This window comes from Nomascus leucogenys, chromosome 5, assembly GCF_006542625.1.
Source record: "Nomascus leucogenys isolate Asia chromosome 5, Asia_NLE_v1, whole genome shotgun sequence".
In the NCBI taxonomy this organism is placed as follows: Eukaryota; Metazoa; Chordata; class Mammalia; order Primates; family Hylobatidae; genus Nomascus; species Nomascus leucogenys.
In genome coordinates, this window is record NC_044385.1 from 2,637,609 (window position 1) to 2,663,654 (window position 26,046).

Genomic DNA, 26,046 nt, shown 5'->3' on the forward strand with positions numbered 1-26,046 from the left:
CAAAGAAGGCCATTACATAATGGTAAAGGGATCAATTCAACAAGAAGAGCTAACTATCCTAAATATATATGCACCCAACACAGGAGCACCCAGATTCATAAAGCAAGTCCTGAGTGACCTACAAAGGGACTTAAACTCCCACACAATAATAATGGGAGATTTTAAAACCCCACTGTCAGCATTAGACAGATCAACGAGACAGAAAGTTAACAAGGATATCCAGGAATTGAACTCAGCTCTGCACAAAGTGGACCTAATAGACATCTACAGAACTCTCCACCCCAAATCAACAGAATATACATTTTTTTTCAGCACCACACCACACCTATTCCAAAATTGACCACATAGTTGGAAGTAAAGCTCTCCTCAGCAAATGTAAAAGAACAGAAATTATAACAAACTGTCTTTCAGACCACAGTGCAATCAAACTAGAACTCAGGATTAAGAAACTCACTCAAAACTGCTCAACTACATGGAAACTGAACAACTTGCTCCTGAATGACTACTGGGTACATAATGAAATGAAGGCAGAAATAAAGATGTTCTTTGAAACCAACGAGAACAAAGACACAACATACCAGAATCTCTGGGACACATTCAAAGCAGTGTGTAGAGGGAAATTTATAGCACTAAATGCCCACAAGAGAAAGCAGGAAAGATCCAAAATTGACACCCTAACATCACAATTAAAAGAACTAGAAAAGCAAGAGCAAACACATTCAAAAGCTAGCAGAAGGCTAGAAATAACTAAAATCAGAGCAGAACTGAAGGAAATAGAGACACAAAAAACCCTTCAAAAAATTAATGAATCCAGGAGCTGGTTTTTTGAAAAGATCAACAAAATTGGTAGACCACTAGCAAGACTAATAAAGAAGAAAAGAGAGAAGAACCAAATAGATGCAATAAAAAATGAAAAAGGGGATATCACCACCAATCCCACAGAAATACACTGTACCATCAGAGAATACCACAAACACCTCTATGCAAATAAACTAGAAAATCTAGAAGAAATGGATAAATTCCTCGACAAATACACCCTCCCAAGACTCAACCAGGAAGAAGTTGAATCTCTGAATAGACCAATAACAGGTTCTGAAATTGTGGCAATAATCAATAGCTTACCAACCAAAAAGAGTCCAGGACCTGATGGATTCACAGCCGAATTCTACCAGGGGTACAAGGAGGAACTGGTACCATTCCTTCTGAAACTATTCCAATCGATAGAAAAAGAGGGAATCCTCCCTAACACATTTTATGAAGCCAGCATCGTCCTGATACCAAAGCCTGGCAGAGACATAACCAAAAAAGAGAATTTCAGACCAATATCCTTGATGAACATTGATGCAAAAATCCTCAATAAAATACTGGCAAACCGAATCCAGCAGCACATCAAAAAGCTTATACACCATGATCAAGTGGGCTTCATCACTGGGATACAAGGCTGGTTCAACATACGCAAATCAATAAATGTAATCCAGCATATAAACAGAACCAAAGACAAAAACCACATGATTATCTCAATAGATGCAGAAAAGGCCTTTGACAAAATTCAACAATGCTTCATGCTAAAAACTCTCAATAAATTAGGTATTGATGGGACGTATCTCAAAATAATAAGAGCTATCTACGACAAACCCACAGCCAATATCATACTGAATGGGCAAAAACTGGAAGTATTCCCTTTGAAACCTGGCACAAGACAGGGATGCCCTCTCTCACCACTCCTATTCAACATAGTGCTGGAAGTTCTGGCCAGGGCAATCAGGCAGGAGAAGGAAATAAAGGGTATTCAATTAGGAAAAGAGGAAGTCAAATTGTCCCTGTTTGCAGATGACATGATTGTATATCTAGAAAACCCCATTGTCTCAGCCCAAAATCTCCTTAAGCTGATTAGCAACTTCAGCAAAGTCTCAGGATACAAAATCAATGTACAAAAATCACAAGCATTCTTGTACACCAATCACAGACAAACAGAGAGCCAAATCATGAGTGAACTCCCATTCACAATTGCTTCAAAGAGAATAAAATACCTAGGAATCCAACTTACAAGGGATGTGAAGGACCTCTTCAAGGAGAACTACAAACCACTGCTCAATGAAATAAAAGAGGACACAAACAAATGGAAGAACATTCCATGCTCATGGGTTGGAAGAATCAATATCGTGAAAATGGCCACACTGCCCAAGGTAATTTATAGATTCAATGCCAACTCCATCAAGCTACCAATGAGTTTCTTCACAGAATTGGAAAAAACTACTTTAAAGTTCATATGGAACCAAAAAAGAGCCCTGATCGCCAAGTCAATCCTAAGCCAAAAGAACAAAGCTGGAGGCATCACGCTACCTGACTTCAAACTATACTACAAGGCTACAGTAACCAAAACAGCATGGTACTGGTACCACAACAGAGACATAGATCAATGGAACAGAACAGAGCCCTCAGAAATGATGCCGCATATCTACAACTATCTGATCTTTGACAAACCTGATAAAAACAAGAAATGGGGAAAGGATTCCCTATTTAATAAGTGGTGCTGGGAAAACTGGCTAGCCATATGTAGAAAGCTGAAACTGGATCCCTTCCTTACACCTTATACAAAAATTAATTCAAGATGGATTAAAGACTTATATGTTAGACCTAAAACCATTGAAATCCTACAAGAAAACCTAGGCAATACCATTCAGGACATAGGCGTGGGCAAGGACTTCATGTCTAAAACACCAAAAGCAATGGCAACAAAAGCCAAAATTGACAAATGGGATCTAATTAAACTAAAGAGCTTCTGCACAGCAAAAGAAACTACCATCAGAGTGAACAGGCAACCTACAGAATGGGAGAAAATTTTTGCAACCTACTCATCTGACAAAGGGCTCATATCCAGAATCTACAATGAACTCAAACAAATTTACAAGAAAAAAACAAACAACCCCATCAAAAAGTGGGCAAAGGACATGAATAGACACTTCTCAAAAGAAGACATTTATGCAGCCAAAAAACACATGAAGAAATGCTCATCATCACTGGCCATCAGAGAAATGCAAATCAAAACCACAGTGAGATACCATCTCACACCAGTTAGAATGGCCATCATTAAAAAATCAGGAAACAACAGGTGCTGGAGAGGATGTAGAGAAATAGGAACACTTTGACACTGTTGGTGGGACTGTAAACTAGTTCAACCATTGTGGAAGTCAGTGTGGCAATTCCTCAGGGATCTAGAACCAGAAATACCATTTGACCCAGCCATCCCATTACTGGGTATATACCCAAAGGACTATAAATCATGCTGCTATAAAGACACATGCACACGTATGTTTATTGCGGCACTATTCACAATAGCAAAGACTTGGAACCAACCCAAATGTCCAACAACGATAGACTGGATTAAGAAAATGTGGCACATATACACCATGGAATACCATGCAGCCATAAAAAATGATGAGTTCATGTCCTTTGTAGGGACATGGATGAAACTGGAAAACATCATTCTCAGTAAACTATCGCAAGGACAAAAAACCAAACACCGCATGTTCTCACTCATAGGTGGGAATTGAACAATGAGAACTCATGGACACAGGAAGGGGAACATCACACTCCGGGGACTGTTGTGGGGTGGGGGGAGGGGGCAGAGACAGCATTAGGAGATATACCTAATGCTAAATGACGAGTTAATGGGTGCAGCAAATCAACATGGCACATGGATACATACGTAACAAACCTGCACATTGTGCACATGTACCCTAAAACCTGAAGTATAATAATAAAAAATAAAAAAATAAAAAAAAAAAGAATTGATCAAAGACCTAAATTTGAAGCCTAAAATTACAAAACTTCTAGAGGAGGCATGAGAAGAAACCTTTTTGGCCTTGGGTTAGGCAAAGATTTCTTAGATATGACAGCAAAAACATGATTCATAAAAGAACATATAAATTGGACTTCATAAAAAAGCAAATATTTGTTTTTCAGAAGACGCGGTTGAGAATGAAGAGAGAAGCCACAGACTGAGAGAAAACATTTGCAAATAATATATCTTATAAAGGATTTTCATCCAGAATATATTAAAAACTTTCAAAACAATTTTTAAAAGGACAGAAGATTCGAAGGGACATTTCACCAAAGAAGAGGTATGGATGCCGAATGGGCGTGTGAAAGGATGCTTGGCATCATTGGTCATTAGCGAAGTGCAAACTACAACCACCACAAGATACTACTACAAACCTACTATGTGAACAGGCAAAACTTAAAAGACTGACCACACCAAATGTTGGTGAGGGTGTGGAGGAACGGGAACTCCCCACATAAAATAGTACAAGCACTTTGGGAAACAGCTGAGAAATTTCTTAAAAAGTTAAACATCTACTATATGGTACAACCATTCCAGTTTTTCTTTTTTTTTTTTCAAATATTCCCAGACATTGATAAGATTCCAGTTCTATTATAGGTATTTACCCCAAAGGAAAGAAAATATATGTCCATATATATTAGACTGTTTTCCTACTGCTATACATAACTACCTGAGACTGGGTAATTTATGAGGAAAATAGGTTTCATTGACTCACAGTGAAGGAAGACATGACATCTTCCCATGGCAGAGCAGGACAGCAAGCAAGCGAGCAAGAGGGGACATGCCACACACTCTTAAGCCATCGGACCTCATAACTCACTGTGATGAGAACAGCACGGGGGACATCCATCCTCATGATCTAATCACCTCCCACCAGCTCCCTCCCCCAACACTGGGAATTACAATTCAACATGAAATTTGGGCGAGGACAGAGCCAAACCATATAACCATACAAAGACTTGTGCATGTATGCTCACACAAGCTGAATATCCCTTATCTGAAATGCTTGGAACTAGAGATTTTGGAGTATTTGCATATATCTAATGACATATCTTGGAAATAGGACCCAATGTAAACATTAAATTCATTAATGTTTCATATATACCTTATATACACAGCCTGAAGATAATCTTAGACAATATTTTTGATAATTTTATACACAAAACAAAGTTTTTCCTGTGACCTGTCACATGCGGTCAGATGTGGAATTTTCTACTTGTGATGTCATTTGGCGCTCACAAAGTTTCAGATTTGGAGCATCTCGGATTTCAAATTTTCACAGTAGGGATGCTCAACCTTTAGTACTTTTATTTGTAATATCCCCAAACTGGAAACAACACAAATGTCCATCAGGAGATGAATGGATCGGCCAACTGTGATATATCTGGACAGTGAACCATTATGCAGAAATATAAGTAAATGAACTATTGATACAGGCAATGAAATGATTACATCTCAAAATCATTACACTAAGTGAAAGAAGCCAGACATGAGTACCGTCTGCAAGATATGTTTCCTTTCATATAAAATTCTGGGAAATCCACACTAATGTCTAGACACTGAAAGTAGACCAGTGGTTCCCGGGTCTGGAGACAGGGAGGAAGAGGAGCTGGAGGCAGGGATTGCAAGGTGCCTGAGGAAACTTTTGGGGGTGAAGAATATGTTATCTTGATTGAGGATGGTTTCATGGGCATATACATACGATAAAACATCAAGTTATATGTACAGATTTAATATGTACAGTTTCTTGTAGCTCAGGTATAGCTCATTAAAGTTGTTAAAAAAAAAAAAAAAAAAAAAAAAGAAAAAAAAAAAAAAACTTGCCCACGATCCTGCAGCCAGTAGTAGAGCTAGGATTCAAACCACAGACTGTCTGACTGCAAGACCTGAGCTCAAAACTACATCCTGTGGCCTCCATCAGTTCCATGAGGCAGCTGGAGAACACCGCCTTTTTGCCCCAGGCCCCAGTCTTCCAGAGTGGCGTGTTTCTGGACACATCACCCACTGCTTGGCTGTCTCCCTTCCCCCCGCCTCAGTCCCAGGCAGCAGCGGAATGCTGCTCCTCCAGGCCCCTGGATCCCTATCTTTTCAGGCGACCCAGCTTACAGCCTCATACCTGGCCTGCCTCCTGTTACTGCCAGGACAGCAACTCTTCCCTCTGCCTTTCCTCACTCTGCACAGAAGGAAAATGGCAAAGGCAGAGATGGAAATTTCCCAAAGCTGTTGTGGAGGCCAAGTAATTTGGGGCAGGACTGAAAGGTGTTGGTACAAAAAGCGAGCAGAGCGTGTGGGACCCGCGTGTGTCTGGACCATTGCAGGTGGCACTCGGGGTGCGTGGGAGGGATCTGGGCGTCCATGTGTCTGCAGAAGAGCCCGAAGGACAGGGCTGATGCAGTACTGCTCATGCTGTAGGATGAAAATATTCAGCAACCACTGTCCTAAGGCTAATCTGCCTCCACCCCTTCCTACCCTCAAATTCCATATCTAGTACTGAGAAAAAAAGGTGAGAAATATTTACAGAAAGCATCGCAATTCCAGCTCTCCAGCTACTGGCACGTCTATGGCAAAGAACTTCTTACATCAAGGATGTTATATTTTGTTTCTCTTCAACTATCCCCAGTAAAACCCCTTTAAGGGGAAGATATAATGTGTCACTTCTGTTTTATGCTGTTTTGTACCCTGCAAGCTTGGGTCACAGCAGCGCCCTAGGGAAACAGTTATTTTTAAAGCAAAATATCATCTGTTTTGCAGCCTAATTATATAGAAAGGAAAAGCTCAGATATTCCACATGCACCACAGATTAAAGGGCAAAGACAGGGACCAATTCAGACTCTAATAGCCCATTTGATGTAATGGAATAAAATGTATAATGTACATGTAGTAAAACAGAACACGAGAACAAAAGGCACAGTTTAGACTGTGCTGAGGATAATATTATAAAATACCTGTAATTATACCTGCATGACTCAAAGTAAGAGTCACATTTAGACAATGGAAAATCTACTCTCTGCTCTATACCCACTGGAGTTCCCGTAGGCACAGAATTCTGAATTTCACACATGGTGCTTAACTTGAAATAGTACAAGGTGAGTGAGCACAGGCCATTTGCTATTATCAAGAATTTACATCACTTCCAGTGGCTGGGGAGAAAGTATAGTTACATAGGAAATGAACACAATAGGTGATCCTTAATAGCAGGTAAGAAGCAGTTTCCTCACTGACTTTCCAGATTTTGAGGTCAAGACTGCAGGGTTAAAGGAACATAACTCAGTCTGCCTTGAGTAATCCTTTAGTTATATTCTAATATGCAATATTTTAAGTCTAGATTTTGACCAAACCAAATTACCCACATGCCTTATTCTACCCACAGGAAACAATATAATAATGTCTGCTATGCCTGAGCCACACTTTATTAAGCACCTGGAAGGTAGCAGGAAATCCTAAATTCTCCTAATATCACTTAATTCCTATAATATCCCACAATGCAGAAATTAGCCCCATTTTACATGTAAGGAAACTGAGGCTCATAGATGTTAAATAAATCACCCAAGATCTCATAGAAAATTAATGCGAAATCTAAGATGAAAATCCGAAGCTAAGCAGAAAGCATGCAGCTCTTTTAACTCACCTTCCCGCACCGCAGTAGTTCCTCCCAAACTTTGCTGCACATTGGAATCACCTGGGAAACTTTCAAGACATATTGACGTCTGGTTCCCACTCCCAGGCTTTCTCATTTAATTGGGCTGGAGGGCAGCACGCACACTGGGATGCTTTTGAAAGCCCTCCAGGTGAGTCTAGTGTGCCGCTAAGTTTGACAGCCACTGCCTTACCACCTGGCCAGGTTCAGCAATGCTCTGGGTCACCTGCATAAGAAGTGCTGCCTGACGCACAGCACGCTGAGGGCTCGTGGTTAGTGGAGGCTGTGGTCTAGTTTGTGCACTTTTGCTCCAAAAAGAATCAGCTGCATAGTTCTTAATAGGTCAGCTGTGTTTCCTCCTAAATCGGTTTCTGCCACTTGTTATTTTAAATAAAAACATAATAAAATACTATATAAGCCAATGAAATCATTTTGTCAAGGGAGTTAATTGTTTTATAGAAACTCAACTCAATGCTTTGAAAAGATGTGATTTAAAAATGAGGATTTTTTGGACAGGTGCCATGGCTCACACCTGTAATCCCAGCACTTTGGGAGGCCAAGGCAGGTGGATCGCCTGAGCTCAGGAGTTTGAGAGCAGCCTGGGCAAAATGGTGAAACCCCATCTCTACAAAAAAATATAAACTATTAGCCAGGCATGGTGGTGCACATCTGTAGCCCCAGCTACGTGGGAGGCTGAAGTGGGAGGATCACTTGAGCCTGGGAGGCGAGGTTGCAGTGAGCCAAGATAGCGCCACTGCACTTCAGCCTGGGTGACAGAGATCCTGTCTCAAAAAAAAAAAAAAAAAAAAAGTTTTTATAAAGATGTTGAATTTGGTGTGAATGAGGAATTATAGAGTGGAAAATATTGTACGAATCTAAAAAAGTCTAGACCCAGTTGGCTGTAAAGTGTTTTTTAAGCTCTTAAATCTCTTTGAAGAAATTTAAAGCAAAAACTGAACTGTTAATATGAATGTGGTTCGTGGAAGTCAAATTTTGAATTGAAAACTCAAAGATAGAGCCTTGGCCCTTTGTGGTTCGTAAGATCAATGAATAAAAATACATTTGTATTATTTAAGTTCAGATAACATCTTTATGACATGAATCTATCATTTTCTATAATTCCCCCTCTAACACGCTTGCCCAGTCAGCTGGCCGCCTCCTGTGTTGCGTTATGAGGCTTCTCTGACCTCATAACATCTGCTTATGTGAAAGGTAATTGGGTGGTCTTACTGTTTCCGAATCACAGCTCCACTAGATAACACAGAGATTAATTTTTATTTTTCATTTTTTGTTTTCGAGATGAAGTATTGCCCTGTCACCCAGGCTGGAGTGTAGTGGCGTGATCTCAGCTCACTGCAAGCTCTGCCTCCCAGGTTCAAGTGATTCTCCTGCCTCAGCCTCCTGAGTAGCTGGGACTACAGGTGCCCGCCACCATGCCCGGCTAATTTTTGTATTTTTAGTAGAGACGAGGTTTCACCATGTTGGCCAGGCTGGTCTTGAACTCCTGACCTCAAGTGATCTGCCGGCCTCAGCTTCCCAAAGTGCTGGGATTACCACGTGAGCCGCCACGCCCAGCCCAGAGATTCATTTTTTTTTTTTTGAAACAGAGTTTCTCTCTATCGCCCAGGCTGGAGTGCAGTGGCACGATCTCGGCTCATTGCAACCCTGCAACCTCTGACTCCTGAGTTCAAGCAATTCTTCTGCCTCAGCCTCCCAAGTAGCTGGGATTACAGGCACCTGCCACCACGCCTGGCTAATTTTTGTATTTTTAGTAGAGAAGGGGTTTCACCATGTTGGCCAGGCTGGCCGAGGTGGGTGGATCACCTGAGGTCAGGAGTTCGAGAGCAGAGATTCATTTTTAAAACCACAGCACACGTTCCATTTGGACAAAGGAGACCTGAGCACTGACGCAGCGGACACAGCCCCAGCACTGTGGCACTCTGTCTCAAGGAACCTATAGTCCAACAGGGCTTGGACAAGCTCACAAACAGCCAAAATATAAGGCGGAGTAAGGCAAAAGCGTAACATCCCCCACACTGCTGAAATTCAAAGAAGACATTACAAAGAGGGGGAATCTGACGTCTTTGTTGAGGAGGCGATCGGAGAGGAGCATGGCAGAGGCCAGGTGCCGTTGCGGTTCCTTTCCTTTCCTTTTCCCTCCCTCCCTGCCTCCTTCTCTTCCTTCTGTGACCCTGACTTTGGTGGGAGGAAGGCTGAAAACATAAGCATGAAAAGGCCACTGGCGGGTCCCAGTTGATGAGGTCCCAGAAGAGGCAGAAGGGGCAGGAGGAAGGATGCCAGGAGGGCGGGAGCAGCAGGCCTGTGGGAAGGAGCAGGGGGGATACTGAGGTACAGGGACCAGGAGACTGTGAAACCAAAAAGAGAGAAGTTGAGGAATGCACCAGGTCAGCTCTGTCTTCTCATTGACTAGGATGCCAGTTACCTGCTGAGAGCAGCCAGGAGGCTTGAGAAGATTAGAAACGGATGCAGTGATGGGAATTCCAGGCTGCACTCTTCAGAACAGTGTCTCCTGGCCAATATTTACAAACATATAGATTACAAAAACCTCAAAAGATGAAACTGCCACTTCATTATTGAGCAAGCAGGAGATGAGAGCCCTGCGGTGTGTGGATATCCTTGCTGCACAGGGCTTCGCTGCTAGGGACAGCAGGGGACTGGCTCTGCCTCCATTAGAAGCAAGATTCTTTCCTAGGCCTCTTTTCCCACATCTGCCACCCAAAAAATGGATCTCCAGAGTCATATCCACCACACAGCCCTAAATACAGCATTAGTTGATTTAAGCCATTCCACGACATGGAAAGAAAACATTTGCGTTGTCAGAAGAAAGCAGATTAGGCTGGGTGTGGTAATCCCAGCAGTTTGGGAGGCCGAGGTGGGTGGATCACTTGAGGTCAGGAGTTCGAGACCAGCGTGGCCAACATGGTAAACCCCGTCTCTACTAAAAACACAAAAATTAGCCAGGTGTTGTGGTGGACGCCTGTAATCCCAGCTACTCAGGAGGCTGGGGCAGGAGAATCGCGTGGAACCCAGGAGGTGGAGGTTGAAGTGAGCTGAGATTGCGCCACTGCACTCCAGCCTGGGTGACAGTGTGAGACTCAGTGTTAAAAACAAACAAGCAAAACAGATTAAAGAGTCTGATGAGATGTGTAGACAGACGAGTGTAGCACAGATGTGTGCCCATGTGCATGTACATTTGTTTGTGTGTGCACACAGCAGCCCAGCCTACAAAGCCCTCTAATCCTCCCCACAGAGGCAATAAAGTGAATGAACAAATCAGAGACCCGGTGTCATTCTGGACCTTGAGCAACAGCTGCTTGCATGCTTAGATTACTCAATAAAAGCGGGGCTTTTAAAATTAGCTTTGTCAACAGGACAGGTGCGATCTCTGTATCATTAGCGCATTACCCTGAAGTATCACCAGTCCACGCTGAGCATCCCTAACTCGAAAAATCTGAAATCCAAAATACTCCAAGAATCTCAAACTTTTTGAAGGCCAATATGATGCCACAAGGGGAAAATTCCACATCTGACCTCGTGAGGGGTTGCAGTTAAAATGCAGTAAAAAACTTTGTTTCATGCACAAAATCATTGAAGATATTGTACAAAGTTACCTTCAGGCTATGTCTATAAGGCATATGTGAAACATACAGGAAATCTGTATTTAGATTTGGGTCCCATTCCCAAAGTATCATTACATATGCAAATATTCCAAAATCTGAAAACAATCTGAAATCTGAAACACTTCTGGTCCCAAGCACCAGCTTGTTTTAGGTGCCTAGTACACGCATCATTACGAGAAGCAGCTCTCTGATCAGCAGGGCTTCAGGGTCTGTTTCCCAGTGCCGAGATTCCCGAGGAGGCTCTCAAGCTATTACAGATTTAGCTTCGCAAAGCAGAGGAAGGCCTCCATGATGCTGCAGGACCAGTCCCACTAATTCCAATGACCTTTTAAACAGGGAGATATTTTAAGCTTAACCTAGTGCTATCTGCAAAACACGGATACACCAACAAAGACTTTTCTATTTTGACTGGAAATGTTTAAAACATTTTTTTTGTCTGTCTACTTATATGTGTAAAATGCATTTGTGTGTAAAATTATAACTGTAAAATGCATTTGTGTGTAAAACATATAAAATGCATGTGTGTGTATGAGATCCAGACGTGCACACTCAGTGTATTTAGTTCTTGTGGCAGAGATCTCTTCTAATGGCTTCCCTGCAGGGTGACTAATTAATAAACTTTCCCCTAATTGAGTTCTGGCTGCCAGGTCTGCAGGGATTATTACTTACATGTAAGTAAACAAAATTTCCATTTTAAACAACGCTCCAAATCTCCTCATTATATTTTAAACAGTTATAAATTCACTGAAGTCAAGCGAGTCCCAGGCGGGGAGGCCGTGTGCATTCTGGCTGGGATCCATTCCCCTCAGGAGGAAAAAGATGTCCCCCAAGTCTGCCGATCCCACGACCCCTGGACTCCTTCCCCTTCTTTGTCCTCATCTACTGATACATTAGGAAGGACCTAACAGAGGTTTTGGAAACCATTCGTGGTATTTGCCCTTTCTTTTAACCTGAATGCATTATGTAAAAGCAATTCTCTTTCACAATTTAAAAACAGGAAGAAGATGAGCTGGCTATTAAATATTTAATAAGTGTGCAGGATTCCTTAGGTACTGATTTGGGGGTGCACCACTGGGTTTAGGGAATGTCTTGGCCTAAACTTTTGTGGAAGCTGAATTTCAGGTTCCCATATTTGAAGTCATTTAATGAACTGTTTCCTTGTTTTCAAGATTTCTCCCTACTTTCAGATTCCAAATTGAAAGCAGAACTGCAAAAAAGAAAAAAAGTACAAAACCGAAAACAGAGTTGTCTTCAGTTTGGTTTGAAACCTGGAAGGAGGAGAGATAATCCCATCTCCCAGGTTTTTCTGATCAGTGCCATTTGGGAGTCATTTGGCTGAAGATTTAGATGTTTTGCGAGTCACTCTTTGCTGAAAGTACAAGAAAGTACTGCAGGCTCTGATGATGATGATGATTGACAGCTGCTTAAAAGAATCAGTTAAACATTTGTCAGACTCTTACGTTGACAGGGCGAAGACACTACCCAGGAGAAAACAGTGAGGGCAGGGTTCAAGGCCAACTCCCACACAGGAGAAATGTGGATACAATTGTGCTGTCAATTTTAAAGGTCTGGATCTCCTCATCCCTATCCGAATCCCTGTTTCCTTCTTTAAGAACGTGATTCTAAACGGAAGCACTCTACATGCTGTGAGGCTGTTACCAAGAATAAATCTCCCGAGAGATTCCCGTCCACTACCCTGGGCTCCCCTCCAGTGAGACTTTGCTCACGGTCATGGGCTGTCGAGAGAGCTGCCCTCCTGCTAATAGGCCACCTCCCTGGGGCATCCCGCCCGCTGCAAGTGAGGACCAGAACCTCTGGGTTCTTCACAGCAGCCACTGGAGGCAGCTCAGGGCTGTTTTTCAGAGCCATAAAGAGCAGCCCCAGTTAGAGGCACTCCAGCCCCAGCTGTGGATATTTGCGTTCTGTCCTGGTGGTAGGGTAGGAACCAAGCCTCCAGGCCCAGTCAAAACTAAAGGAGAGGCCGGGTGCGGTGGCTCATGCCTGTAATCCCAACATTTTGGGAGGCCGAGGCGGGTGGATCACGAGGTCAGAAGTCCAAGACCATCCTGGCCAATATGGTGAAACTCCGTCTCTACTTAACGTACAAAAATTAGCCAGACGTGGTGGTGGGCACCTGTATTCCCAGCTACTCGGTCGGCTGAGGCAGGAGAATCACTTGAACCCGGGAGGCGGAGGTTGCAGTGAGCCGAGATCGTGCCACTGCACTCTGGCCTGGGCAACAGAGTGAGTGAGACTTTGTCTCAAACAAACAAAAAAACTAAAGGAGCAGGCAGCAGGAACCAGAAGAAGCAAGACGCGCGTGCTGCAGCATGGAGGAATCTCAAATGCGTTATGCTACGTGAAAGAAGCCAGACACAAGAGGCCACGTCCGGGCCACATGAGTCCACTCCCACGATATCCTGGATAAACTCAAAACCAGGACGATCATCAGATCCATGGTTGCCAGGGTCTAGAGGTCAGGGAAAGGGACAAAGGGCAAGAGGGAACTTCAGCCTTGTGCTCTATTTTGATAATGGTGGTGGCTACATGACTGTATAGATTGGCCAAAACTCATCTAAAGACACATAAAAATGATGTTTTAGTGAATGTAAATTATACTGCAATAAACCTGGATTTTAACAACAATAACTTAAGGAGTAGGAAGAGAGGCACTGAGGTGGGGGAAGGGAGGAGCTTTTTCTTGAGGGCAACAGAAGCCCACAAGAGCTCTCTCCCCAGGAGCACTGTTGTCCAGGTCTTTTGAGCCACGAGGAGGCTTAGGGAGAAATCAGGGGGAGCCTGTCCATAGATCCCAGCTGGATGTCTTTTTACTTTTATTTTCTGAGACACAGCCTTGCTCTGTCACCCAGGCTGGAGTGCAGTGGCACGATCTGGGCTCATTGCAACCTCCGCCTCCTGGGTTCAAGCAATTCTCCTGCCTCAGACTCCCAACTAGCTGGGAGGTGTGTGCCACCAAGCCTGGCTAATTTTTTTATTTTTAGTAGAGATGGGGTTTCTCCATGTTGGCCAGGCTGGTCTCAAACTCCTGACCTCAAGTGATCCGCCCGCCTCGGCCTTCCAAAGTGTTGGGATTACAGGTGTGAGCCACTGTGCCTGGTCCTACTTGGATGTCTTAATTCTAGGCTTCATCTAGAACAGCTTTGTGGACCGTCTCTGCTTTAGTCAATTAGCTTTACAATTTCCAGTCCAGGGTTAGACTCTTAACTCAGTTTTCTGATTGTTTTTCTGGCATCCAGTGTCTTTGAGACAATCATGCAGACAGCGCTGGGAGCCAGTTGCCTGTGTATTGAAAGCCCTGCAGAGCGGGACATGGAGGAACCGTGCAAGCCACTGCCCCGCCAGCCCAGCAGCCCCGTTACCCACAACCTGCCTTAGGAACCCAGTGAAATCAACAGACCACTTTGCCTCTGGTCCAAGATCCCCACTGGAGACATTCAGCTGATCTGGTGCTCAACTCTTTTGCGCATAGAGTAAACACTACTTCACAGAGGGCAGAGAATCGCACCCCAGCCCGGGCTGACTTTGGAAACACAGCCGAGAGGGGTCTGTAGGGGCACAGCGTTGGGTTCCTGGCAGGGCAGCTCACTCGAAGAGCAGGCACCGTACCTGGGTTTTGACAGTAAACCTTCACTGATGATTTGAGGGAGGTAGCCAGGGTCTGGGTAGTTATTCAAAAGTCTGATTTCTATGCTATTTTAAAAAACATGGCCCATACAGCGGTCTCAAGCTAATGATAATAACGCGCTGCCGGAGTGCTTTGGTGGGTCAATGTTGGTCTTTCTTGAGGACCATTTCTGGGGTCTGTGAACAAAAAGATACTGTTAGGCAGTTGTTTTCTTTTTGTAAGTTTGACCTCTCACATTCTCATGGCAATAACATTTGTAAATTACCTTTACCAAAGCAAACTCCTTTCCCTGGACAGTTCAAAAGTGAACTTCAGCCCAGATACTATAATTATCTTGAATTACGCATCACTGAACTGCATATTGTAGTCTATTAAGAAAAGTTTGGCTAGGCATGGTGGCTCATACCTTTCATCCCAACACTTTGGGAGACCAAGGCAAGAGGATCTCCAGACCGGGAGTTCTAGACCAGCCTGGGCAACATAGCAAGGTCCCATCTCTACAAAGATAAATAAATAAATAGCTAGGTGTGGTGGCATGAGCCTGTAGTCCCAGCTACTTGGGAGACTGAGGCAGGAGGATCACTTGAGCCCAGGAGTTTGAGGCTGCAGTGAGCTGTGATGATTGTGCCACTGCACTGCAGCCTGGGTGACAGAGCAAGACCCTGTCTCACACACACACACACACACACACACACACACACACACACACACACACACACACACAAAGGTCATGGTTGCCCAAGGGGTTTCTGGCTGGGGCCGGAGCCGCTAAGGATGCAGGAGGGTGGAGGGGCCGACTTACTTCCCCCTTTCCCGCTCTTCTCCATCCGGTATTGGTAGATGTGCAGCGTGAAGAACACGTGTGAGTTGCGGTGGTCGTCCTCATCACAGTCCTGTTGGTGGCTCCTGCGGGAGGCAATGGCGGCGTCCAGGAAAAAGGCAGCCTTCTCTGCGGTGGGGGCCCGCAGCTCGCTCTGGTTCTGCAGCTGGAAGACAGAAGCCAAGAGCTGAGGCTGCAGGCTGAGGAGGGCTTGCTGTCACTCATGCCTGGGTGTCCCCGGCTTCATTCAGCTGGCTGTGCATTCTGTATAGTAAAGCCATGTGCCTCTCTAAGGCGGAAAACCCTTCTGGAACGAGGTGCTATGCTCATGTGCAATTCTCAGCTTAATTAATTCGTTTCTGAAAATTAATATTGAGCATACTTATTGGATGAAACCTATTTTTACCTACTTTACAATCTAAGTAGAATCTGGAACTAGTGGGTGTGAAAAGCTGGGAGCAGACGGCTCATCCTTATCTCTGCAGAGGGCAGCAAACCAACACCCCTGGCTATCCATTTACCTAAGAAAACAGGAGCGATGTGACTCCATCTTGAGTCCAAAGATTAGATTGTTTGGAGACAGGTAGGTTGCAAAATGTGATTTGAGACCTCATAGCAGTGGTGTCCCAAAGATGTAAAAAAACTTGGTTAGCTTTCATTTGACTCCTACTTTTGCAGTTATTTAATTAAAGCCAATTTTAGGCCATATTGACTAGCATAGTTATAAATAAGAAGCCAGTGTAAAAGGCACCCTCAAACACTCACGATACTCGAATGTCTCATCTAAATTCAGGGGATATCTATTTACCTTTAGTTCCTGAATCCATGCTCCTGGCATACTCATTAATTGATTAAAGAAAGCATAGAGGGTGATGCGTCTAAATCTTATGAAAATACTTGGCAATTATTTTAAACCTGAATCACAACAATCACATTAACGGCATTTAACCAGCACTCCTCTTTTTGGGGAGAAAAGGTAACTCATGTTTCTGATTTGTTCAAAGAACTAATTCGCAGTACAGGTCTTAACGTTGGTACAAATTCTGACAATTTTCTACTCTGACTATACAAATAATTTTGAACTGTAAGAGCCAATATTTAGAACCTGAGGCCATCAAAATCCTCAAACTTCAAAGAGAGATTCTTTTGTGTTCACAATTTTGTCTCGCTATGGAAAAATAAACCAAAGAATTTAAAAGATTTTTCAACAAGAGTTAAAGGGAATATTGGCCTTTTCCTCTTAGCCTTCATTTCCACCCCTTAGTGGAACTTCATCAATGAAGTTCTAAAAGCAAATGGGGGTGAAAGCATATTTGAATGTCTAGAAAATGCCTGGAACAGGAGCAGTGGGTCGGGTCCTACTGATTGCATCACAGACACTGTGTAGATACTGTCTCTGCACATTTTATGTCTCAGAACAGTGGTTTCCAACATGTGATCCCTGGACCGGCAGCATGAGCATCTCATTGGAACTTGCTGGAAATGCACATTTTGGAGCTCTACTCTAGATCTACTGAATTGGAAACCCTGGGGGGAGTGCCCAGCGATCAGTGTTTAAACAAGTCCTCGAGGTGACTGATGCAGACGAAAGAGGACTCAGGGAAATGGAAGGATCTGAGGTGCTTTAAGCAGGGGAAGAGCACAGTCAGGTTTGAGTAACGAGTGTAACAGGCCACGGGAGGTATCTCACCTGTGCAAACAATCCCAGTTGGGAAGAGGCAGGTACTTATCAAACGGAACACCTATCTACAAAAGGAGGCATCTGACAACACGGGAAAATAAAGCCTACTGTTAGAGACTGGAAGGATTGATTATTCTGGATATGAACGAATTGCAGCTCCCGAGTCATTCCTACATCTATTGTCAAACAGCAAAGGAGAGACCCTCCCAACAGGCATAGCATCCCGAAACGGTGAACTGGAGCTTCTCTTGGCTTCCATAGTTCTAGCAATTATATCATGGTTCTAATTAGAAAGTGGTTATTAGTTTTTCCTGCAGCACTGCTAATCCGGCTGTAAACCGGTGCCAGAAACACAGTTTATAGAGTCATAAACAGCCCCCGTAATGGCTCTAGCTATTTGTGCAGAGCAGTAAATATTTCGGTTTGTTGTTAAACAAAAGAAAGATTGTTACTTTTTTTTTCTGAAAGGGGCATAAAGAAAGTGAATTCCATTTCTCCCCCAAATGCTACAACAATTGTGGTTCCTGCTCATTGTCAATTAGAGTCAAGGTACAAATATTTAGATTGGGCAAGCAGATGGCCCCGCAGCTGCAGGCCATAAAGTTCCAGTCCACTTTAAAGTAAACACCCGTAAGCCTCTGAGTTTACAGGTTCAGTGATTCACGGGTGGAGCTGCCCCCGCCTCTGAGGTGGGGAGGGAGCCACCTTGGGGCGAGCCAGGCTTCGGAAGCAATCACCTGCGTGCCGCAGATGGGGTCCTCGCAGAGGTACACGCCCGGGGACTGGCCGTCCTGCAGGCTGCCCGTGGCCACCTCCGACAGCAGGTCCCGCAGGTTCTCCCCCTTCCCCCACACTTCCACGGCGGAAACCCGGACTGAGAAACGGGTGCCCGTCTTCTCCTTGCGTTCATTTATGAGCTTGAAGAGCCAAGAGATGGCACAGGGGATGACGCCCAGGTTCTGCATGGAATCGTCCTTTCCGATCATGGTGTAGGATTTTCCTGGGGGAACCAGGGAAGGAAGAACAGCAGGTTCAGTGTCCAGGCATCATTCCATGGAGTCTCCAAAAGAGATGCCAAGGATATAGAAGAAAGGCACGGGGAAGGGGGGAAAGGGAAGAGAAGGAACAAAAAGATGAGAGAGATAGTATTTGACAACAACAGAAGGCATTTTCTGGTATTACTAACTAAATGGCTACAATAAAGAATGCTGGCTGGGCTCAGTGGCTCATGCCTGTAATCTCAGCACTTTGCGGGGGCCAAGATGGAGGGATCATTTGAGGCCAGGAGTTCCAGGCCAGTCTGGGCAACATACTGAGACCCTGCCTCTATGAAAAATGTTTAAAAATTATCTGGGTGTGGTGGGGCATGCCTGTGGCCCCAGATACTTGGGAAGCTGAGGCGAGAGGATTGCTTGAGCCCAGGAATTGGAGGTTACAGTAATCTATGAGCATGTCACTGTACACCAGCTCAGGCAACTGAGAGCCAGCCCATCTCTTAAAAAAAAAAACAAAGCAAGAGCCCAGACATGTGACAAGATTAAATCACAATGTACCTTGAGGAGGACCCCAAATATCACATGCTATCCAGTTCCTCACTGCTTTACACATAGTAGGAAGGCAGGGGTTTTTCCTCATCATTATGGTTCTTTTTATAGTCACCCCCCCAGATTAAGTCCACATATTCACACTTTATATCCTGTCTCAAGTTAAATGCTGTGTATATTTTGATGGCATGAGCAAATTCCATTAAAATCCAGATCACTGCTTAGATCAGGAGGAAGGGCTGGGGAGGACGGAAGTGCAGAGAGAGGCAATGGCTTTCCGTCCTGGCTGAGAACTGGCCTCTGTGAGCTCCAGCAAGGCCTCTGCTGGAATCTCGGCCAAGGGACAGTTTTTGAAGCTCCTCAATTCACTAAACATATCAAGTGTGTCAGGGCAAGGCCTGCGGAGCAGGTGGCCGCAGGTCAGAATTAAGATGGGACTGTGGGGGGATTTATGAACCCCTTGTTGGGGGGCTCTGCTGCCTCCTTTCCCAGACGCTTCAGCGCTGGAGCGTTCCCGACGGTGTGCACCGCTTTCCCCAGACGCGTCCTGGGCTCTGGGCTTTGCTTGGAGGTTGCTCCTCTGGCTTTTACAGTGGTCCAACCACCAACCCACATCCTCATGGTGGGGGGTGGTGCAAGGGGCCCTATCTGCTTCCCAAACAGCGGCTGCTCAGGAAATGAACATTTTCCTGCCTGCCTTCTGGGCTTGACTCTGACCTGGACCAAGTGGGAACAACCCTGCTACTTCTCTTTCCATCTTTTGGACTTGAAGGCTTTCCTACATGAATGGGTGTCCACCTACAATGAACAGCATAGGTGTTCATCATATACCTTGTTATTGGTTATTCAGCTCAGCACCTAAGAGAAACGCAGCCCTTCCTGTCATCAGAGAACTCTGGGAGGGAGATAGAGGAATGCGTGGGATGACAGGGAGCCCAACGAGCCACATGAGAAAGTGAAACTCTCACGAACCCAGCTTGGCGTGGCCGAAACAGAACACGCATCCATCTGCCCCGTTGACCACAGACTGGATCACCTCTGCCACGGTGCCTGCGCACACTTCAGCCTGTCAGACACAAGAGGAGACACGAGCCGTGAATGGACCTCGCAGTGGAGGCACCACTAGCAACGAAAGGAAGCCCACCTTCCTGGGGCTTCGGGAAGTAAGCCCACCTTCCTGGGGTTTCAGGAAGTAAGCCCGCCTTCCTGGGGCTTCGGGCCCCAGTGTCACTGTGTTCCCAGGTGGGTTGGCCTCTGCCATGAAGTTCTGGAGATGCTCAGAACCCCTGGCGACCTTCCGCCCTCTGCAAGCCAGAGCACTATGCACGTGAACTGCAAACCACCCTTCTGCTAACCCGTGGTACATTTCAGAGAATGCGTCTGTAGAGCAGGCAGGAGCAGGCTGGAATGGGGGCACATTCCCTCATGGACCTCATTCCCTTCCCTCATCTGCCATTCTGGGCTCCCGGATAAGGCCTTTAAACTCTCCACTCACCCTCTGCTGACACACGTATATATAGAGTTTATGAAACAGGCCAGGCTTATTAGAGGGAAAAAGGTGACCCACCGTTTCACAAGTGAGACCTTGAGAAACACCGTAGTTCTCATGTAAGCAAGAGGTTTGTGATATATATCTGCTTTCTCTCCTGATCTCTTTCCTCGTTTTCAATTCACACCTTCCTCTTTTTTTTTCTTTTTTTTTGGACGGAGTTTCAGTCTCGTTGCCCAGGCTGGAGTGCAATGGCGTGATCTCAACGCACTGCAACCTCTGCCTCCTGGGCTTAAGCGATTCTCTTGCCTCAGCCTCCCGAGCAGCTGGGATTACAGGCATGTGCCACCATGCCTGGCTAATTTTTTGCATTTTTTTTTAGTAGAGAGGGGGTTTCACCATGTTGGTCAGGCTGGTCTCGAACTCCTGACCTCAGGTGATCCACCTGCCTCGGCCTCCCAAAGTGCTGGGATTACAGGCATGTGCCACCATGCCTGGCTAATTTTTTGCATTTTTTTTAGTAGAGAGGGGGTTTCACCATGTTGGTCAGGCTGGTCTCGAACTCCTGACCTCAGGTGATCCACCTGCCTCGGCCTCCCAAAGTGCTGGGATTACAGGCATGTGCCACCATGCCTGGCTAATTTTTTGCATTTTTTTTTAGTAGAGAGGGGGTTTCACCATGTTGGTCAGGCTGGTCTCGAACTCCTGACCTCAGGTGATCCACCAGCCTCGGCCTCCCAAAGTGCTGGGATTACAGGCATGTGCCACCATGCCTGGCTAATTTTTTGCATTTTTTTTAGTAGAGGGGGTTTCACCATGTTGGTCAGCTGGTCTCGAACTCCTGACCTCAGGTGATCCACCTGCCTCGGCCTCCCAAAGTGCTGGGATTACAGGCATGTGCCACCATGCCTGGCTAATTTTTTGCATTTTTTTTAGTAGAGAGGGGGTTTCACCATGTTGGTCAGGCTGGTCTCGAACTCCTGACCTCGTGATCCACCCACCTTGGCCTCCCACAGTGCTGGGATTACAGGCGTGAGCCACTGCGCCTGGCCCATCCTCCTCTTTTCAAAACCTGCCTTTTCTTTATTTTGCTACAGATACATTCAACATACAGAATATTGGTCACCACGTGGTATGTTATTAGGTGTTCTTTGGCCTGGTGTGTGTGTCTGGTCTCCAATTTGATTATTAAATCCTAGACAGGAACCAGGCTCTCGATGGTGTTTTGTATTTCCCCTGAACACCCACTAATATAGAGCTCTGCAAGCCATCAGAGCTCAGTCAGTTTTGTGGACTAACTTGGAGGTCTGGGAAACGTCCTTCTCTTTGGTTAGCACCTGAGACTTCACAGAAGCAGGAAGACAGCATTATTCGCTGTGCCCTGTTGCTTTCACTTCTGTCTCGAGGCTGGAGTCAGGGCTCATGGGAGCTCCGGGAGGCAGTGCTAACATGGGGCTTTGCAGTCCTCAGGGCAGCGTGCCTCCCGGTGGGCACCTGGGCCATGAATGTTGTTATTCAGCTGTAAGTTCCAGCAGCACAATGAACCCAAGTATTTGGAAATCAGTTTTCTCTCCTAAACTAAAATTGAAAAACCACACTTCCAACAACTGTCACTTGTTCCAGGGTGGTGCCCAGCAACTCTGCGGGGGGCAGGGGGCTCCTCCTGGGCCAAAGGGGGTGGCAGGACAGGGCTGCTGTGGGACACACAGGATCTTTCAAACCCCCCAGGACTTAGGCAAGGAGAGCCCAGTGCTAACCCTGAGACAGAAGCAGTAGCGTCTTGATGGAATTTGCCAGAGGCGTGTCTGCAGAGCAGGCAGAAGGCTGCCCAATGGACTAAGCCTTCTTTGGACATAAAGTGGGATGGGAGGCAGGAGGCTGAGAAATCACCTTGAGCTATACATAAAATAAGCTGCTTTTGACTCTTGAACCACCTGGGAGGATGTTGGCTGTGTGTGGACCACACTGAGTCAGCCGTGCAGAGGCCAGGGGCGAGAGGAGACCTGCTATGCAGAGTTGGGGCGGCACCCCCCCGGCACAGTTCCCGCCCGGCTCTCCACTGAGAAGAGAGTGGTCAGTGGGCTGTCCATCTGGTGTGTGTTAAGAGCTGGCAGGGGCCCTGGAGGCCCCTTGCTGCTTCCCCTTGGACCTGGAGAGGCATGCAGCCTTCTCGAGCACAGCCCCCGTGGGCAGGGACAGGTCTGCAGGAAGGCTCTGCCTGCCCACAAGTCCAGGTTCTCCAGCAGGGGTGTGGCCCAGCAGAGACGTGTCCCAACAGGGGCAGCCGGCGACTGCCGAAGCCACTGAAGGGTCATATGGCTGGCTCTCAAAGGCAACCAGGAACTGGGACTGTTCTAATCATTGCTTAGCTTCGGGAAGCTGATTTCCTTAGAAACGAAGAGAAAGCACAATTTCTAACTGCCTGGGTCACCATGGCGGCCGCGGCTTCACAGGCTGAAAATCAGGACTGGAGAGCACAGGCCCACTCTGCACACTCCCTCCTTTCAGGCTTGGGGACTCCAGGGGTGCCCACCCTGTGGGGCTGAGTTTGCCCTGGCCAGCAGCATGCTATGCTGCTAATATTGACAGTGATAACAGTAAAAACAGCCACATTTATTGAGCACTTGCTGTGTTCCTGGCTCTGCTGTGAGCACCCCCCGTGTGTCAACTCGATGAATCACACGGCCTGATGGGGAACACTGTGGTCATGTCCTCACCTGACAGATGAGGACACGGAGGCCCAGAGAGGTTGAGTGACTCGCCTGAGGCCACACTGCTAGGAAATATTGGATAAAATGGCGGGAGGTCCAAGACACAATACCACAATGAGCAGGATGCAGAGTGTTCATGGGGGGAATCCAGGAAGGACGTCTGCTCGGGAAAGGGACTTTGAACAAGTGACTTCATCTTGAGTCTCGGTTTCCTTGTGTGTCACATGGAAACATCAATGCCTCCCTTCCTACCGCCTGAATTCCAGGAAGAGTCAAATGCGCTAATGTCTATGAAATGTCTTGAAAACTGCAAATGTATACAGACATGTAAGTTATTGTAACATTGGAAATGTGAATGAAGTAAGGCATTCTGGAACGAGCCGAACTCCTACAATGAGCATACCGAGCTCCACAGCCAAGTGTGAAATGTACACAAAGACCAGCAATGAAAACGGCCCCTTTTTCTGGAATCAATCTAAAACGGATCAATAGTCCATGCTTAATTTAGGGTTTGCTTTGGAATTCTTACAGCTTGTGGAGATTTGCTTCTGAAAAGTTTTAACTGTGTTAATGAAATTATTTGTAGGCCATTCATTAGAACCAATGTCAGGTTTGAATTACTGAGCCCATTGGGTGGTATGCCACACAAAAAATGGAATGAAGAGAGAAACCATAGAACTTATTCATAAAGTACTTTGTCTTCTTGCGTAAAACTCTTTGGGGAAACCACATGCTCAATTTCTTAATGAATGGAGCCTGTAACATGTGCTGTGTGCCCACGGTGTCATATAGGAGCCCGTGAGAACATCGCCACCTCCTCTACTCAGATGCAGCCTGGAGGAAATTCACAGAGGCTGCAAATGGTAACTATTCGCACTGTTGTCGTCAGGTTCTGCTATAGGTTATTAGTTATTATACTATACACTGTTTAATGTAAATCTTGATAAGCACTAGAAATTTACCAGAAAGATGCAAACTCCAGGTTAAGTAGGCCACTATATCCTATAACATGGGTTATTCATTTCTGCAATCAGTTCTACACGTGTGTCCCTGCTCCCTCCCCCTGCAGGAACAGGTGCTGTTTTGTGCCACTTAGAGGCCCATCTTCACCAAAGCTCCAGGGCGAATCCAAATGAGAACAGATATCTACTAGAAGCTTTGGTTGCAGCATCTGGTGAGGTCTGCAGTTCACTGGCTGCCCATGGTCAGTAATCTTGGTACCCTGGGCCCCCAAGTAGCCTCCCAATTATGCTCATAGTAGATTAATAAAAATGGCCCCAATTCTCCACCCCAGCTTGGGGGCAACCCCCTTGCAATGTGACTTGGAGCTTGTCCAATCATTAGAAGCAATCTCTTCTCCGTCTCATGAAGCTGGGCCAGTAGAATCCAGCAGAAGTGACATTGGGTCAATTCTGAGCCTAGGCCTCCAGAGACCTGCATGCATGGGTCCTGGATACTGCCTTGAGAACTAGCCCAAGCTAGCCTGCTGGATGATGACAGACAATGTGGAAGAGAGACCAGCTGACCTGGTCAAGGCTATTCTAGACCAGTGTAAAGCCAGCCAACCCCCAAAGACATGTGCCTGTGGTGTGATATAGGATGATTTTATTTTGCCTGGCTAATATCCAGTCAAGATCTGCAGAGCTGCCTGCCCAACCCACAGCTGATCACAGACATGAAAATGAGCTGAGCTAGGACCAGAGGAGCTCAGCTGACCGATGAGCAATGATTAATACTTATTGTGTTAAGCCCTGAATTTGAGGGTGATTTGTAAGGCAGCAATTCAGCAAATACAACACCTATCCCTGAGCCTCTCTTCTTCCCCTTCACTCCACTGAGCCAGGCCACAGGATGCATGTCTGCCTCGGTTTCCCTGCCTTGCACTCCACTTCCTTACTAGGGCTGCAGACTTGCCCTCAACCCCAGTGTGCTTATACAGGGTCCTAGGAGATTGCCTAATTCTAATCAGCTCCTGAAACATTTTTTTTCCCTTCGTACAATGCCCAGGCAGCAGTAGGGTCCTACTAGATCTGTCACCAGCCCCTTGACGCATTGTCTTTGTCCCTTTCTGTTATCCTCCTGCTTCTGTGTGTGACCCACTGACTGGCTCACACTTCCTTCTCCCCAAGGACAGATTTTATTGAAATTGCTGCATACTGATCCTGCCCAAGGTCTGACACCAGTAATTCAAGAGCACTAGACCATTTGATGGAGCTCAGATTGACTCCTGAAGGAACTGGTCCATCAGAATGCTCCAGAAGACACCCTCCCAGCTCAAGGGCCCTTGTGAATGAGTAAACGCTTCTTTAATCAACATTGCCTGAGCCTGAGAGGGGGCTGATACCCACCTGAGAAGCGTCTTGTGGAAAAACTGCATCGAAGGCAAACATCTTTGGAGGAACCTGGTTGCCTCTCTTTTGGAAGGCATGTTGACCTCCGCAAGTCAGGGGATCGTACAAGGTGATCTGCTTCTTCCGTGGGTCCACCTTTAAGAAAGAGCTGGATTCTGAGGTATCTCGAGCCAAGGTGGAACAGATGCGAAGCATGACTTTCACCTGTTAAGAAAAGAGGGGCAACAGCATGGATGAAGACAGCTGGGTGATTTACGATGGAGCACCCTTGTATGCTCTGCGATATAAATGCACATGGCAGCACTGAACTTTCTCAGGATAAATTATGATGAAATGCACAGTGAATTGGCAACATCATCCTTGCTGGGTCATGAGAAACCTGATTTATTTATAATTACCAGGCAGAATATTTTGATATGCCCACGACTTCAATATGCAGCTGGCACATCATGTTCTTTGTCTTCCTATTAATATAAATTGAATATTAACTGTGCCCTTGTGGCCCAATTACACAGATGAAGAGGTAGTCTGGACTGCCAACCTATAGGGGCTGGTGCAGTTTCCTTGAAGCTCACAGATCAATAAACCACGCACATAAAAGTTAGCTCCGTAATTTACTCCTTGGCTCAGCTCATCAGGACTCTGGGAGACAAAAATCCACAGTTATTAGTGTCATCATTAA

The 26,046-nt window shown here is 45.7% G+C and overlaps 1 protein-coding gene across 1 annotated transcript in view; it reads right to left on the bottom strand.

The window, feature by feature from the left end:
• KIF26B (kinesin family member 26B) overlaps positions 1–26,046 on the bottom strand; it is a 579,476-nt gene that overhangs the window by 91,444 nt on the left and 461,986 nt on the right. The window contains exons 6-9 of the mRNA XM_030812564.1: positions 25,362–25,568; positions 19,786–19,879; positions 18,007–18,269; positions 15,571–15,754 (exon numbers count right to left, since the gene is read on the bottom strand). Of these exons, the coding sequence (XP_030668424.1) occupies positions 15,571–15,754; positions 18,007–18,269; positions 19,786–19,879; positions 25,362–25,568 (748 nt within the window). The remainder of the gene's footprint in view (positions 1–15,570; positions 15,755–18,006; positions 18,270–19,785; positions 19,880–25,361; positions 25,569–26,046) is intronic.